Source organism: Hydra vulgaris, chromosome 03, assembly GCF_038396675.1.
Source record: "Hydra vulgaris chromosome 03, alternate assembly HydraT2T_AEP".
Classification (NCBI taxonomy): Eukaryota; Metazoa; Cnidaria; class Hydrozoa; order Anthoathecata; family Hydridae; genus Hydra; species Hydra vulgaris.
In genome coordinates this window covers 37,757,857-37,773,875 of record NC_088922.1, presented here as the reverse complement: position 1 = coordinate 37,773,875, position 16,019 = coordinate 37,757,857, and the positions used below count along the sequence as shown (strand labels likewise).

The 16,019-nt window shown below is 29.4% G+C and overlaps 1 protein-coding gene across 1 annotated transcript; it reads left to right on the top strand.

The window, feature by feature from the left end:
• The first annotated feature begins 70 nt into the window (after nt 1–70).
• LOC100213016 (transcription elongation factor A N-terminal and central domain-containing protein 2) lies at nt 71–15,064 on the top strand. The gene is made up of 3 exons (XM_065793114.1): nt 71–228; nt 419–754; nt 14,761–15,064. Exons 1-3 carry the CDS (start codon nt 121–123, stop codon nt 14,953–14,955), a joined length of 639 nt encoding a protein of 212 aa, XP_065649186.1. The 5' UTR covers nt 71–120; the 3' UTR covers nt 14,956–15,064.
• Nucleotides 15,065–16,019: the final 955 nt, after the last annotated feature.

Below are 16,019 nucleotides of genomic sequence, written 5' to 3'. Positions count from 1 at the left end.
TCACAATATCATTTGCAAAATACACTTATGCAAAATCTATTTTAAACTCTATTAATTTTATTTTTGTTCATTTAGCTAAACTGTTTTCGATTTATGTTTTTCCAGTTTTAAATATATAAAATGGATAAATATGTGATAAAGATACCACGAGATCCATCCGAAGGTCAGACACCTGTCATAAAAAAGGTTATTCCAAAATTTCGACAAACAACCATTGAATCTCTGAAGGTATTAAATTAGTATTTCTGATAATAAATCTTTTGATTTTTTTTTTTTTTTTTGATTATTTTTCTTATGTTTTTAAATCACATTAAAAATTTTATTTAGACTGTATCGTAGGTATTTCCATATCTAATTTGCTTTTATTTGATGATGTTTTTCTTTTGTGTTTATAGCACTGCAAAAATGTTCTGTTTAGCGCGTTGTAGTGGTAGAAGAAATGATACATGTTAAAAATATACTTTCGATGCCTGAACAAACTACTGATCAATTAGTATCGTGTCTTACAAACCTTGAAAATCGTATTCCGTCAAAAGAGGTTTTACTTGAAACAAAGTTAGGACATGTAATCAATAAGCTAAGAAAACATGAAGCAGAAGAAGTTCAACAGTTGGCGCAGAAAGTATTACAAAAATGGAAGCGTTTTTATAAAAACATTAATGCTCGACAGCCTATTGAAGTTAAGAGTGATAAGAAAACATTTTTGTTTCGGGCTAAAGCAAAATGTTTGATAGCTTCTGCCTTAAATACAGAGGTATTTATAAAAGTTAATTGTAGTATTAAATAATTTAAAATTAATATAAAACTTAATTCATAAATACTATTTTTTAATTTATTTATTATTTTACTAAATTGAAATTCAAGCTATATGAAAACTTTTTAGAATAAATTTATATTTAAAATCATTTGTTAAACATTCACAATTTTGTTAAATATGTACACGCAACCAACTATGTTAAATATCCACAAATAATCAACTTTGTTAAACATCCACAAGCAACCAACTTTGTTAAACATTCACAAACAAACAACTTTGGTTTGAGGATTTTGTTATATTGATTGCTATATTCCATTTATAAATCATTAGAAATTTTTAATTATTATAATTTGTTTTTTGATAAATACTTCACATCATGAATTATTAAAATTATTTACATTTATTGAATAAATTTTATTTTTTAACTCTATAAAATAAAGAGTTACACTTACACTTTTGCAGTGAACTTTTGCAGTGAACTCATTACATGGCTGTTATTTGCTAGTTTTCTGAGTCTGTACTTGGTATTACTAAAATTAGGCAGAAAAAAACTTATGCAGAAAAAAAACAAAGGTTTTTTTTTTTTTGTATTTTATTATGCATTTAACTAATTTCAAAGGATCTGGTTCTAATAGGATTAGTAACATCTATAACTCATTTTGATAACATGGTTGGTTAAGAAAAGTTGCATCTAAACCTATTTACACAGGTTAGATATGGTTTGAGTCAAGATTTGGTTCCATGATTTTCTAATTGGCAGTCAAAGTGATATATTTGAATGACAGATGATATCAAGACAGATAATGAATGACAGATATCCTTTATTATTCGATATATTGATATCATTTATTGTTCGATTAGATAGATAGTAAAGATAAAAAATATTAAAAGATGGCAGATATTAGACTCCAAATTTTTCCTTCTCAAAGCACATATACTGCATCCATTAATAGTACATAAAAAACATTTACTTCATCCATTAATAGTACATAAAAAACATATACTTCATCCAATAATAGTACTTCCATTTATACTAATAGGACATAAAGTATAGAGGTTGTCTTTGAGATATTGCCTAACTTTTACTAAAAACACCTTATTTTCTATCTGACAAATGTTACTAACAATAAAAGCTACATTTTTTAGAAAAAATTTGTAACCTGGCATTGTTTCAAATTATCTTTTCCACCTTCATTAAATCCTTAATTTTCAGTGCTAGGGATTTTTTTCAATTCAATATTTTGGGCTGTATAGTAAAGCATTTTGAAGCGTTTCTAAAGCATCTTCTAATTGAACATCAGATAAGCATAGGGTAGCTTCAATGTTTATACCTTTATCAAGGCTATCTTCAATTTCATCATTGTTGTTTTCAAAATTAGACCCTGATTTTGAAAACAACAATTTCAGCATCAGTAGCTGGTGAACAGGTGGTTACTACATCTAAATCTAAGCTGATGTAAGATTCTGCAGAGAGCTCTTCTGTGGCGGCAGAAGAATCTAATTTGCCAACAGTCAAGCTATTCTATCTAAGATTCTAACTGATCAAACAAACCAGCAGGTGGCAGAGGCTAATGATGATAGCAGGTTCTGCCATCTGCTGGTTTGTTTTACTGATACCAGATAATCAAAACAATTGATGACAGTCTCCTTTGACAAAGCATTCCAAGATGAAATAAGATTTTATACTTAAAGGATAGAAATTTTTATTAAAGATTTATTATTACCAACAGCCTTGATAGCCTTGCATAACTTTGCAACAGTAATGAATTCTAAAGATTATTATTACACCTTGATCCATGTACTGTAAGGCAGATGCGTTGTTCAGGGGAAGAAATATCAGGTTGATGTTGCTTAGCCATTCAATGTGTGGATGGGCCTTTTGTTTGGCAGGGACTTGTAAAACACCTAAACTCATCAGCATTAAATATGCTTTCTAGTTTATAATTTAAAAGCTATGTTGGGAGTATAGTTTCACCCCACTAAGTTGTCATCATTTATGACAGAGGCACTTTCACCTGAGAGTTTTAAAGCTGATGTGGTTTCTAAATATAAGGATAATTATAGAATAATTGAATTTTAACTTGAATCACACATTTGAAAAATTCACTGCTGGTGCATGTGTATCTGCTTATATTTAAATTTAACAAAATTTGACAAAATAAAACTAACTTTTTTTTCCAATTATGAAACTATCAATCAGATGCATTAAATTCCAACTCTCCTAATGCTTCTGCAAATTTTAGTGCCTTTTCTTTCAGTATGATGCCATTGATTGGTACTCGTTGACTTTTTTTTGCAATGAACTAAAAAAAAAATCAAATTTTCAAAAAATTCAAAGGAAAACTTTTTCATAATTAGAATGTAACCAAAACACCAGATAAAATTTTTTTTGAAAAGTTTGAGGAAACAAGAGAAAATTGACCTGAGGTGTTGGGCCAATTTTCTTTGATATTGCGATGACACAAAAATTTTCTTTGATATTGCAAAGACAAAAAAAATTTTGAGAAAATTTTGAAAAAATTTTAGGGCTCAAGATATGTACAGGATTTTAGACCAAACAAGTACATAATGTACTCACATGATGGTTCAGTAGAGACTGCCAAATCAACTTGCAAGGTGCAAAATTAAAAATTAAAATCACATAAATAGATATTATGTTCATGATCATAATTGAATGCGGTAGTGGTGTAGTGGTAGACCACTCACCTCATAAGCGAGAAGTTCCAAGTTTGATCCGGCCTTGTTTCTCTGCGTTGCAGCCTTGTTTGTTGAGGTTCGTGTTTTGGAGTTGAGAGAGGGTTATAACCACGAAAAGTAACCTCCTTGACTGTAGTGGCCTTCTCGGCCTTGAGGAGGTGAATAATTAAATATATATATAATTTTCTTAAAACATGTAAAATACGGCAAATGCTTAAATGGATTATTAACTAGCAGTGAAAGCAGTTTTATTTAATGGTTGCTCGAAATATTCAGACCAAGAAAATTGCTGCTATGAAGGGAAACAAGCTCTGAAGAAGAAAAATAATCACAATTATTTATTGTCAATATCGATCTTTCTATGTTTCATTTTAAAACCAATGTTGATCTTCTCACTCAAGTTTGATCAAAATTTTTGGATAAAACACCAATAGATTCTACTTCTGTTGGTAGCAAAAATGCCTGGGTAACAATTGAAAAATGGTTGGATCATTTTTTGCAAGCAGTCCAGCTCACTGCATCAATATAGGCGTTTTAGGTTGAATATCATGGTAATGTAAAAATATTTGGCAAACTATTAGATTTTGTCAACCTGACCAGGAAACAGCTGAAAACAAAATAAAAACCGCATCTTCTTGGAAGAATTTGATGATCTTTTAATGAAACACCCTGCAAAAGGGTATTTAAAATGGTGTATATGCAGGGTGTATGCTCTGGTATGTGTAGTATGAGTATTCATTGCAAACACATTACTTTATGCATTGGTAAATGTAACTTTGATATATTTATGTTTAATAAATAGCAGTTTCAGAAAGTTTTAATAATCAACAAAAAATATTTAAAAAAAAATTGACATATATCTTTAATAACAACTTGACAAGATTTAAAAATGTAAGTAATTGTTAATATTGTATGTAGTTAAATATCATCATAAATATCTTATGCATGTTCTTTTTTTTATAGGAAAATGTTTGAATTGACTCTTCCATTTTTTGAATTGAGTTTCCAGCCCATGCTGATTGAATAATTTGTGATTCTTAAGATAGTTTTCTAAGTTTTTGGCTACAAAATCTTTGATGTCTTTGCCAAAATCTGGTAATAGCTCCATTCCAAAATAGCCCTTAGTGACTAAAAGAAAAAATTAAAAAATTATATATAGGTTGTTTTTTTTTTAATTTTAGCAATTAATTGAGGGTAAACATTTTACCCTCAATTAATTGCTACCTGTTCTAAACTTCCTTAATTTTATCTCTATATCTCTAAGTTCATCTAAACAAGACAGGACAGACTTAGTGACAGTTAGGTCCATCATACTTTACTCGATTATATCCATATCTGATAACTGTTTTACTTAATAAATAGTTTTTAGTAAACTCACTTGAGTCACACAGACTTGAGTCACTATATGCTCAAATAAATGCAGATCAGGAGGTGGTACTATGTCAATTACCAGAGTCTCTGAATATTCTTGTAGCAAACATCGACCAACAATATTTTTGTAAATCTGCATGTTCTTGTACTGCTCGCCATCTTCAACATACTTTAGGTACCAATCATTAAGACTTTGAAATGTTCTTAACTGGTCGGTAGATTCCTTTTTTGTTCCTTCACAATAGCATCAGGCAAACTTTCCGCTATGCCCCTAACAATAATAATTCAATAATATTTTTAATGAATTAAAAACCACTTTTTTTGGGGAGATTTTGTCAATTTTCTACTGAAACAACCTATAAAAGGGTGTTTATTATGGGGCATATAGGGTGTATACACTAGTATAGTGTTAATACAAATGATCATTGTATACATTGTGTGTATACAATTGTTTATGTCACATTTATATTTTTCATGTGTAATATATATATAATATATATATATATATATATATATATATATATATATATATATATATATATATATATATATATATATATATATATATATAAAAGTTAATAAACCAATCATATCGATTGATGTTACAGTTACATATTTTCTTCATTATTTTTATTTATTAAGGAGGGGGAGGTGAGTTTAAGTACCGACTTAATAAACAGGGGATCTAATAAAAAGACTGGGGAAATTTTTTACAGAACACAAATAAATAGTTTAATTCTAGTGTTGCTGTGAAATGTGTACTTTTAAACAGTTGTTACAATTGAATAGAATTTTATATGCTTACATAAGTTTCTTACATTTTTTTATTTTATATGCTTACTTAAGTTTTTTACATTTTTTTATTTTATATGCTCACATAAGTTTTATACTATGATGAGAAAAAAATCCTAAGTTTTGACAAATCAAAATTGATGAGATTCTTTAGGTTGTCAATTTTTACACTTTGAATTTTTCTGGTTTTTTTTTTCAGTTATGAAATTTAGTTTTTTTGTTGATAACAAGTAAAAATTTTGTTGATAACTAGTTAAAAATTTTGTTAATAACAAGTAAAAACTTTGTTGAAAGTAAAAATTAATAAATGTCTTAATAAGCACGGGGTGGATGGGAAAAATTTCCAAAAATCAATCAATTTTTGAACAATTATAAAAACAATAAATGAAGTTTTGAATATTTGATAAATTTATTGATAAATTAAAAATGAGAGTTAACAATTAAATAAGTAATTAAATTAGTTACATTAAATTTAAGCTTTATGTATATTAACCTCATGTGCAACTGCTATATTTCAAAACGCAATTTAATTTTTCATTATGGTAGTAGGATATAAATAATAATCTAAAAAAAAAATTGAATTTTTTTTTTGGTGGAGTTTCTTCCTTTGACATGTTTATTTTCATGCATCAAACATTGGAAAAGATAAAATAAATTTTTTTAGTTCATATTTAGACCTTAAAACACTTTTAGGTAGCAACCATAGTTCATAGCAATGTCCCTAGTTACCATAAACTAAAGTTTGTTCTCTATTTTTCTCTCATATGTGCTTTTATATTTTACTCTGAACATTTACTAGGACGTCTTCAGTGGTCTAAATATCATATTTTGAAGTAACAAACATTACTCAGATAAATAAGCTGAAAAGTTGTTATAGTACTGTTGTACATTTTATATTTTATCTTATTTACAAAAATCTGCCCTTTAGAGAACTTTTAAATTTAAATTTAAAAACTTATTTTTTAGAGTCTTTAAATTTAGATATACATATGTAATTCATTATTATACTCCGGATGACCAATAAGATTTGCATAAATCATTTTACTCTATTGAATTTTTTGTGAAAATACTACTTTTTTCAAACAAATGTTGATTCAAATTCGCATTTAAACTGGACTTCCTCAAAATATTCATTAAACTCCCGGTTATTCGAACCTCCAGGATGAGCAAGAATTTACTTGAATAACCAAAAATTTGAATAACTGAAAATCTTCTTTAAAGTGACCTATTTCAAGTTACTATCAAATTTTAACAGAAGAGAGTAAAAAGGAAGAAAAACTTTGGAATGCTTCTTTGGAACTTTGGAATGTTGTTTAAGTTTTAACCTTTAATAAAAGCAAATTTAAGATAAAAAAATAAAATCTTTACAATTTTCTGAAAAAAATCAATTTTCGATTGCTTTTTGTTTCTAAAGAATGTTTATCAAACATCTTTGATCTAGGCTTAGCCAGTTGGATTTCGATGCCCTTATTTTCAAAAAGAGACCAACATTTAATTAACTCTATTGCGCGTGCAATCTCTATTAGTTTTGCCTTTTCGGAAGGCAAATTGTTTGACTCTTCATCTATCTCATCATCTAACTCAGGACAATTGTTGATTAAAATGGAATCCAGAATTTCGCGATCTGTGATAGCAATTGCTTCGCTTATACAAATATCAAAATCATTGTTTACATAATCTTCAACAGCAAAATCTTTTTCTGTTAAACCACATGATCTAAACTTGTTAACATTCTCTTCAAGCAATTTGAAAGGATCATCTTCATCATTTATACTTTTAACCTGTATTTTCCGCTAGATGCTTGCCTTTCTAAAACAACTCATTACAGTGTATGTTGATACAGCATCCCATGACTTGACTAACATGCTCATAGTTTCAAGAATGTTGATAACTAGGGTCATTTTACCAGCATCGATGTATTTGATCTGATGCCTCACAATATTTGTGCAATAAAAAGCCTTCAATGCCCATATGATTTTCTGGTCAATTGGTTGAGTTTCTGAGGTTGTGTTTGGTGGTAAAAATACTAATTCGATTGCTTTGAGATTGTCAACATTAGGATGAGATAATTATCTATAATTAGAGCAACTTTTCTAGCCTCAAACTTGCCATCAAACTTTGTGTCAAGCCTACTTACATAATCAGTAAAGATTTTAGAGTCCATCCAGGATTTGTTTTAGAACTTGTACTGACAAGGTAGGCTTTGACACCTTTGAAACATGGTTTTTCTGCCTTTCCAATTATAAACATAGGCAGCTTTTCACCAACCCCATTCCCTCCTACTAGGCCTATTAAATGAATTTTCCTCCTGCACATTTTTCACCTTTTAAATGAAAGGTTTTTGTCAGAGGCTGTTGATAAAATAAACCAAACTTGTCAGCCTTGTTAGTATCACCCAATTCATACCTTGATAGGATCATGGGCAAATGGGTTTCAACTGGGGGTGCACGGATGCATCGGCATTGGCCTCCCAATGCATTTGACCATTTACCTGATGCATTGGCATTGGTCTTGGTATCCATCGGTCGATGCCGATTGTTGTTAAAAATCAGTTTTTTAATTTTTGTGTTTCTATATTGTAGGCAAAAGTATAATTATTCCATAAATGAAAATGCATGTATAATAGGGTGGTCCAAATTTTATTTAAAACATTATTTAAAATGCAGACTCCACAACCCTAAATGCGTTCTATATTATAAAATGATGCTGGAATTTAAAAATTTTTGGAAAAAAAATATTTTTAGGGGTAGCTAAAATCTCTTAAACATCCAAAGGGCCCCTAATATTATGAAGAAAAAAAGTTCTTTAAAAGTATATTGTGTTGGGACTCAAAAGAAGCGAAGTTTTATAAAAATTTCAAAAATAATTATCATTTTATAAAAAAAATATTATTTCAAATCTCACTGCCTAGAAAATGACATTTTTTAACTAAAAATGAAAAATTTGCATTTTTACAAAAAAATTTTGTTATACTTTTTTTCTTAATGTTTTTCATAAAGTAATTACTATTTTTAAAATTTTTATAAAATTTCGCTTCTTTTGAGACCCAACATAATATACTTTTGAAGAACTATTTTTTTTTGATAATATTAGGGGCCCGTCTCATGTTCAAGAGACTTTAGCATCCCCTAAAAAAAAATTTTTCTAAAATTTTTAATTCAAGTATATTATTTTATCATATAGAAATAGGGATGTACCGGAATTCCGTTCCGGCCGGAATTTGTGGATTTTAGGTCAATCCGGTTCCGGCTGGAATTACAATATTTTAGGCCAAAATGCTGGAATTTATTTTTTACCTTTTTTTTTAAGATTTGTGACACACTGTAAATTAAATTAAAAAATCCTTGAATGAAAAACTATAGGTAAATCTTTGGTAAAAAATACAAAATTCTTAACAAACAAATGTAATTTTAGGTAAAGCTATAGTTAAGCGGTCTAGATGGCAACTCTTTTTGCATGACAATATTCCTAAACTTTTAGAAATCCTTACTTAAGTGATTACTGCAAATAAAATTAGGCAAAGCTTCAGTCAAGCGGTCTAAAAAAATTTTATTTTTTCGCTTGTTGTGCTCTTGTCAGTGGAGGCTTTTTAAACATTAGGAAATTTAATTGAAATAATAAAAGAAAAAAGATTGCTGCCCCATGCTAAACCTCTAATCGATGTAGCAGTACTTCTTTGTAGCTGCAAGGTATAAGATAATCGATGTAGCAGCACTCCCTTTTTGCAGTAGGCTATAAGATAGTCGATGCATGTACTAAAGTAATAATAATTTTTTATGTTTATATTAAAAAGTCACCTATTTGATCAAGTCTACACAAGAAAGCCCAACAAGCAAAAAAATAAGTTATTTTAGACCGCTTGACTGAAGCTTTGCCTAATTTTATTTGCAGTAATCACTTATGTAAGGATTTCTAAAAGTTTAAGAATATTGTCGTGCAAAAAGAGTTGCCATCCAGTTTTTAGCAACAAACAAGCCCTTTTTTATCAAAAATCTTACCTGCCTCTGAGAATAGTCTCATTTTTAATGTTTCTTAACTTTTAAATAGTTAAAAAGTATGCCTAATACAGTAAATATTTAAATTTTAAGCTAAATGTAAAAATATAAAACAAAAAAATAATTTTAAATATAAATATTATGCAGGTTAAAACTTTCAATAAATAAAATTATAAGAAACAAATAAAAACAACATATCAGATTTAATTGAAACTAGAATCAAATTAATGATATAGGTTATATATATATGTGTGTGTATATATATATATATATATATATATATATATATATATATATATATATATATATATATATATATATATATATATATATATATATATATATGTATTAGGGTGGTTCAGATTTAGGTCAAAATTTTTTTCGGTTTAGAGCGGAAGCTTATCAGGTGCACAAACCATTGTTTTATATATGAGATTTTTTTTTAACTTTAAAAAAAGTTTAAGGGCTCAAGTTACTCAAGTTACTCGGCCCCAAAATACCTTTTTTTTTTTTAACCCTTTTTAGACATTTTTCAACTTCATGTGTGCCACCCTTAAACAATATTGAATTCAATTTTTTTTCCTATATAAACTCTCACAATGACTAATATAAAATAAGATTAAGTACTCTAACTGTATTTTTTTTTTCTTAACGCTGGAAAACTTATAGAAAAGTCAAAAGGTAGACAAAAAAAAATGGTTTTCCCTATTTCATGGATTGCAGCAACTTTTTTTGGTGATTGAGATAGATAACTTGCAGACATGGAGCAAACTTCAAACTTGGGTATGTTTATACTTATATGCTTCGAAAAAAATTGGAGTAATTGGAGCCTGAGAACTACAAAAACCATAAAACTTGTGCCCCCAGCCCCAAATATGAGGGCAATAAGGTACCAAGATTTATACTATAGCTATTCTAAACTAAATTTATGTTTATCAACAGATTTCAAATTTCATCTAATAATACTTTAGCATTTGAGAATTATGACTATGTAAAGTTTCTACCCTCCCCAAAATGAGGGGGTTAGAAACTTTACATTGTCATAACTTTCGAACGCTAAAATATTTTTATATGAAATTTGAAATCTGTCCATGAATATAAATTTAGTTTGAAATAACAGTTGTATAAAACTTGGTAATTTATTGCCCTCATATTTGGGGCTGGTGGCACAGGTTTTGGGATTTTGGTAGTTCCCAGGCTCCACTCAGTGCGATTTTTTACAAAGTATTTTCATTTAATAAAAATATAAACATACCCAAATTTAAAGATCGCTCCATATCTGAAAGTTATCTATCTTAATCATCAAAAAAATCTGCGCGACCCCTGTATTTCTATGGTATTTTTCATTACAAAATCTAGTCAGTTAAATGGAATTATAAATAAGCTATTATAATATTATATTATTTTCGATGTTAAACTTAGAGATGGATCTAGAGGAAGGTGTATTAGCTCTCCCCTATTAATATACCTTTCTTTCGAGCTGCAGGAGAAGGAGGAAGAAATAAAAGTAAAATCAACATCATATTAAACTTCAAATTATTAACACTCAACATTTTAAAATATTTTTTGTTACATTCGATGCTAAATCTTTTTTCTTTGCCCCCTGTTTACTTCTTTTGTAAACATAGTTAAGTAAGAACAAATCTTTTTTTCTTTGTTTGATTTTCCAAAATTCTTTAACTAGATTAATGGCCCTCTCAGAAAAGTCATTGACCACATCATAGGATTTAATAGTAGATTCAAACTCAAGATAAAAATTGTTGAGTTTCCAGAACTGTGAAGGGAACATGAGCCACTGCAAATCACCCTTTCTATGTCCGATCTTATCAAAGATGAGCCAAGATCGCTAAGTTACTAGAGAACAAAAAGATGGAGGCTGATCTTGTGCAAAGTCTAGAGAGTGAAAAAGCTCTTTATCGACCATAACATGTTTAAGTGGAAACAAGTTGAGTGTAAAAGATGCCAACAAACATAGCGGTATCACGAATCCCTTCTATATTTTCTTCTAATGAATTTGTAATGGTTTCCAAAATTAAATGCATTTTAAGGTAATACAACGTTTTTGCCATGCATCTTGCATAATGCAATAGACCAGGAGTTTAAAGAGCTGGTTCTCTGGACCAGGCGTTTAACTTCCTGGATATATCATATTAAAGTGGGTAATATGTCTTTCCAAAATATGGCGTCTACAGACAAGGAGAAGTAGTGGCCGCCCCAGCTTATACGTCATTTTCGTTATACCTCCTTGGCTTTCCAATGATGGAAGCAGTAGCATCAAAGCTTTATTTGGTGATTGAGAAAATCTCAGTGATTGGAGCCTGGGAACTACCGAAACCCCAAAATTTGTGCCCCCAGCCTCAAATATGAGGGCAATAAGTTACAGAGTTTAATGCTATTGTTATTCTAAACTAAATTTATATTCATCGACAGATTTCAAATTTCATTTAATAATATTTTAGCATTTTATCATTTTAGGGGCTGGGGGGCACAAGTTTTAGGGTTTTTGCAGTTCCCAGGCTCCAATCACCCCAATTTTTTTTCGAAGCAACCTAATTTGATATGAGTATAAATATTATCAAGATTGAAGTTTGCTCCATGTCTGAAAGTTATCTATCTCAATCACCAAAAAAAGTTGCCGCAATCCATGAAATAGGGAAAATCATTTTTTTTTTTTTTTTTGGTCTACTTTTTGACTTTTATATAAGTTTTTCCTTTCTTCCTTTTGGCGGCCCTGCTTCTAAGAGTTAAATTAACTTTAATTTAAATGAATTAAATTAAATTAAATAAGAGGAATTAAATTAACTTTAAATTAAATTGATAAGCAACTAAGCATTAAGCAAACTTTAGCAAATAAGCTAGCATTAAAATCGACAGTTATATTTAAAAAAATATCCTATTTTACCTATTAGTAAAAGAGAAAAGAGCATAAAATCAAATTTAGGACCGATGCATTGGTATCGGCCTGTACCAATCGGCATCGGCCAAAAGTAGGCATTGGTGCACCCCTAGTTTCAACCTTCCCTAGCTAGAAATAGTTTAAAAAATAACATATCTATTTTCCCACCAATCAGATTACCCTTCTGAAGCCTTAAAGTCCGCAATGTTGAGTTATTTTTCAAAATCTTAAACTTTCTCCCTAATGATGTGTCCACCAATCGATACATTTTGTTCATGTGCGTTCATAAACCATTTATATACAGCTTTATCAACGGAATCATGCTTTGCCAAACTTAACTTTTGTCTCTTTGCTCCAAGTTGACCAGTTTCATACTTGCTGATTATGTCTTCTTTATGCTTAATCCTGTAAGTTAAAGTGTTTTGAGGTCTAAATCTTTAAGAGTAAGATAGTTCGATTGTCAGAACTGTCTTCTTTTTGTGTAGATGCCATGTTGTAGTGGTGTAGTGGTAAAGCGCTCGCTTCATAAGCGGGAGGTTCTGAGTTCGATCCCCACCACGTCCCTGGTAGTACCGCGCTTAACTTGTTTCTCCGCGCAGCGGCCTTGTTTGTCAAGGTTTCGTGTTTTGGAGTTGAGAGAGGGTTATAATTACTATTAAGTAGCCTCCTCATCTGTAGTGGCTTTATCGGCCTTGAGGAGGTGAATAACAAAAAAAAAAAAATGTTGAAATTTATACCGAACTACGCGGCAAAGTGTTCGATTTTTTTATTATATTTAATGACATTATTTCGTTTGTTATATTTTGATAACGTTCCATAATGTTACGTTTTGAAATGTAATGGAATGGTATCAATCGAAAAAAACTTCAAATAACTGACGGAATTTTGTCAAGAGGAATAAAAAATCATTTCGAATAACCGAAGTTTTGAATAACTGCAGGTTTAAATAACTGATGGGTATTTGCATGAGTTTGGTAAGAAAAGTTCACGGGGAAGGAAGATTGCTTTGAATATGCAGGAAATTTGAATTAGTACCATTTCGAATAAATTGGAGTTTACTGTATTAATAATACTAAAATAAATAATCTATAAGGTAAAATATAATTACTTGGTTCGCAAAAAAAGTTGTCAGTTCTGAAAGTTACACTTTACAAGAAGGTTCATCTTCGAGTGGCCACACGAAGATAAACCTTTTTGTTAAAAATCTCACATGGAGTTAAACCTGCTGTTCGTTCTTGCAGTAATAGTTTTTTTAAACAGAAATGTTCATATCAGAGCATTAACTTTCTTATAAAAAAACTTTATATTAAATTATTACATTAAATGATATCACATCTTACATACAAAGACAGAAATGTTAAAATTAATGCATGGAAAGAAATTTCCAGATGTTTCAAATTCAAAAATATGCAAAAAAAAGTAATAATTGCTTTTAGTTAAACTTATTAAAACTTATTACTGCCATTTTTATTGTTAATAAAAAAAAGTAGCGCAAAAGAAAGCGGGCGTTTCCTCATGACGAAAAAATTCGCCTCGCGTAATTATTTCGTCTTAAGTATGTCTTAAGTATAGAAATCGCCCTTAAGTATGTCAAAAGCGTTTGTGGGTTTTTTTGAATAAGTACAACTCAACATTTTGTTTAATAAATGTATATAATATACTGATTAAAGGTTTGATTTTATAAAGTAAATGAAAGAAATTCTACATCTTATTCCTCTGAATTTTACAAAACCTTAGCCTCGCTTTAAAAAGATCTCCGTTCTCTGTTGGAGATATTTATGAAAAGGTCTATTGTTATTAAATAGGGCCGTTGCATAGTAAATAAATTGAGCGCGTTTGTTAACAATTGCGTTTTGAAGCGTATGGTGGAAAAAGGATTGTAATGGAGGTGTAAAGTGATATCGCTTGATCTATTTACCATTATTGAACTCCTGGTTAATGAATGAAATCCTTGTTAACTCTGGTACTAGTAAAGATTCCACTTTGAAAATTTCTATCTGCTGAATAGAGTCTAGATAATGTTCGAGCCTGCAAATTATCATCCAGTGAACTTATTTATTGTTAAAAATAGAAACAAATAATTTTGCAAAAGAATCGATGTTTGTAATCATTATTGTGCCTATATGTCAGATTATTATAATAATGTTGGTTTAACAGTCAAAATTATTTAGTTATTATTCTTGTGCAATTAATCGGACAGTAATGGTGTTTGTGATTGTTTTTGTATCAATATTAATTTTTTTTTATTTTAGCTTAACAACTCGCTCGTTGATGTTATTGAAGGTACTGTGTACTTAACGACCGGACGATCATTGCAGTCAGATTATAGGAAAGCTATACGAACTTTACATTTTCAATTAAAGAACAATAGGGAGATAAGAGAAGACGTTCTCAATAAGCGCATATCTCCTCAACAAATCTGTAAACAATTAAACGTTAAAGTATGAATATTACGGAGACTAATACAGTCAATACTACGAATACACGAGACATTCTTAAGAATAATTACGTATTGTATTCGTGAGCGAAAAATGATATAAAAAAAATTTTTTTTTTTGATCTAATTGTTAGTTCAAAATGCTGGCTCCACAAATTCAGCTTAAGGTAATGTAGGGAAAGTAGAATTGTCAGATTTTTTCTACCTGATATATTTTTGGGACGAGTTAATTCCGCTAATCTAATCAATGATTTTACAATTACAACATACAATATAAATACAAAGTTTAAAAGTTTACATTTATAAGTCGTATTGCACACAATTTTCATTTTTTCCACATATTCTATAGAATATATGTGTTGTTTTAGATCTAAAACATGTCATATTGATTGCAAACCAAATAGCTCATTTTTTACCTGCACAACTCCAAAAAGTTGCATATAAACAACATAAGTTTTTTTATTTTTGTTATTTGGAAACCACCAGAAGAACATGGCTGATAAGAATCAGTGGGATTAAAAAAATATTTATTTTCAATTGACTGCTATATTTTCTATAACAAATGGCATCTTTAATTAATCCTTAAAAATAAATTGAAAACTTGCAACGATACTTCATTAGAATCAAGTACTAGGACAGTTTTGTGTCATGTGATTGCTTGAAATGTTCAATGTGGAATGTATATTACTTCAATGACCATATTCATCATCTCTATTTCTAATTCAGTTCCTTAGATGCTTAAAATTGATGGTTTCATGACTTATGTAATTTTTATTTAAAATTTAAATCTCGTTAAAGTGATGAAAAAAACCAATAAAAATATCTGAATCCATTATACTCACTTTTATCGCAGGTGCTCAAGTACCAAAAGAAAAAAATTTTAATTTTTGTTTTCTTGAATACGTGGCAACGTGACTAATTCTAAAAAATTGCAAACTGTGTAAACTTAGTGGTAAACCGTACACCAATGTATCTATGAAAACATTTTAAATAACAAACCCTTTGAAGAGGCACTTGGTGCAGATTAAAACAAGTTTTTAATCTGCACCAAGTGCCTCAAAAAAATTTTTCTGC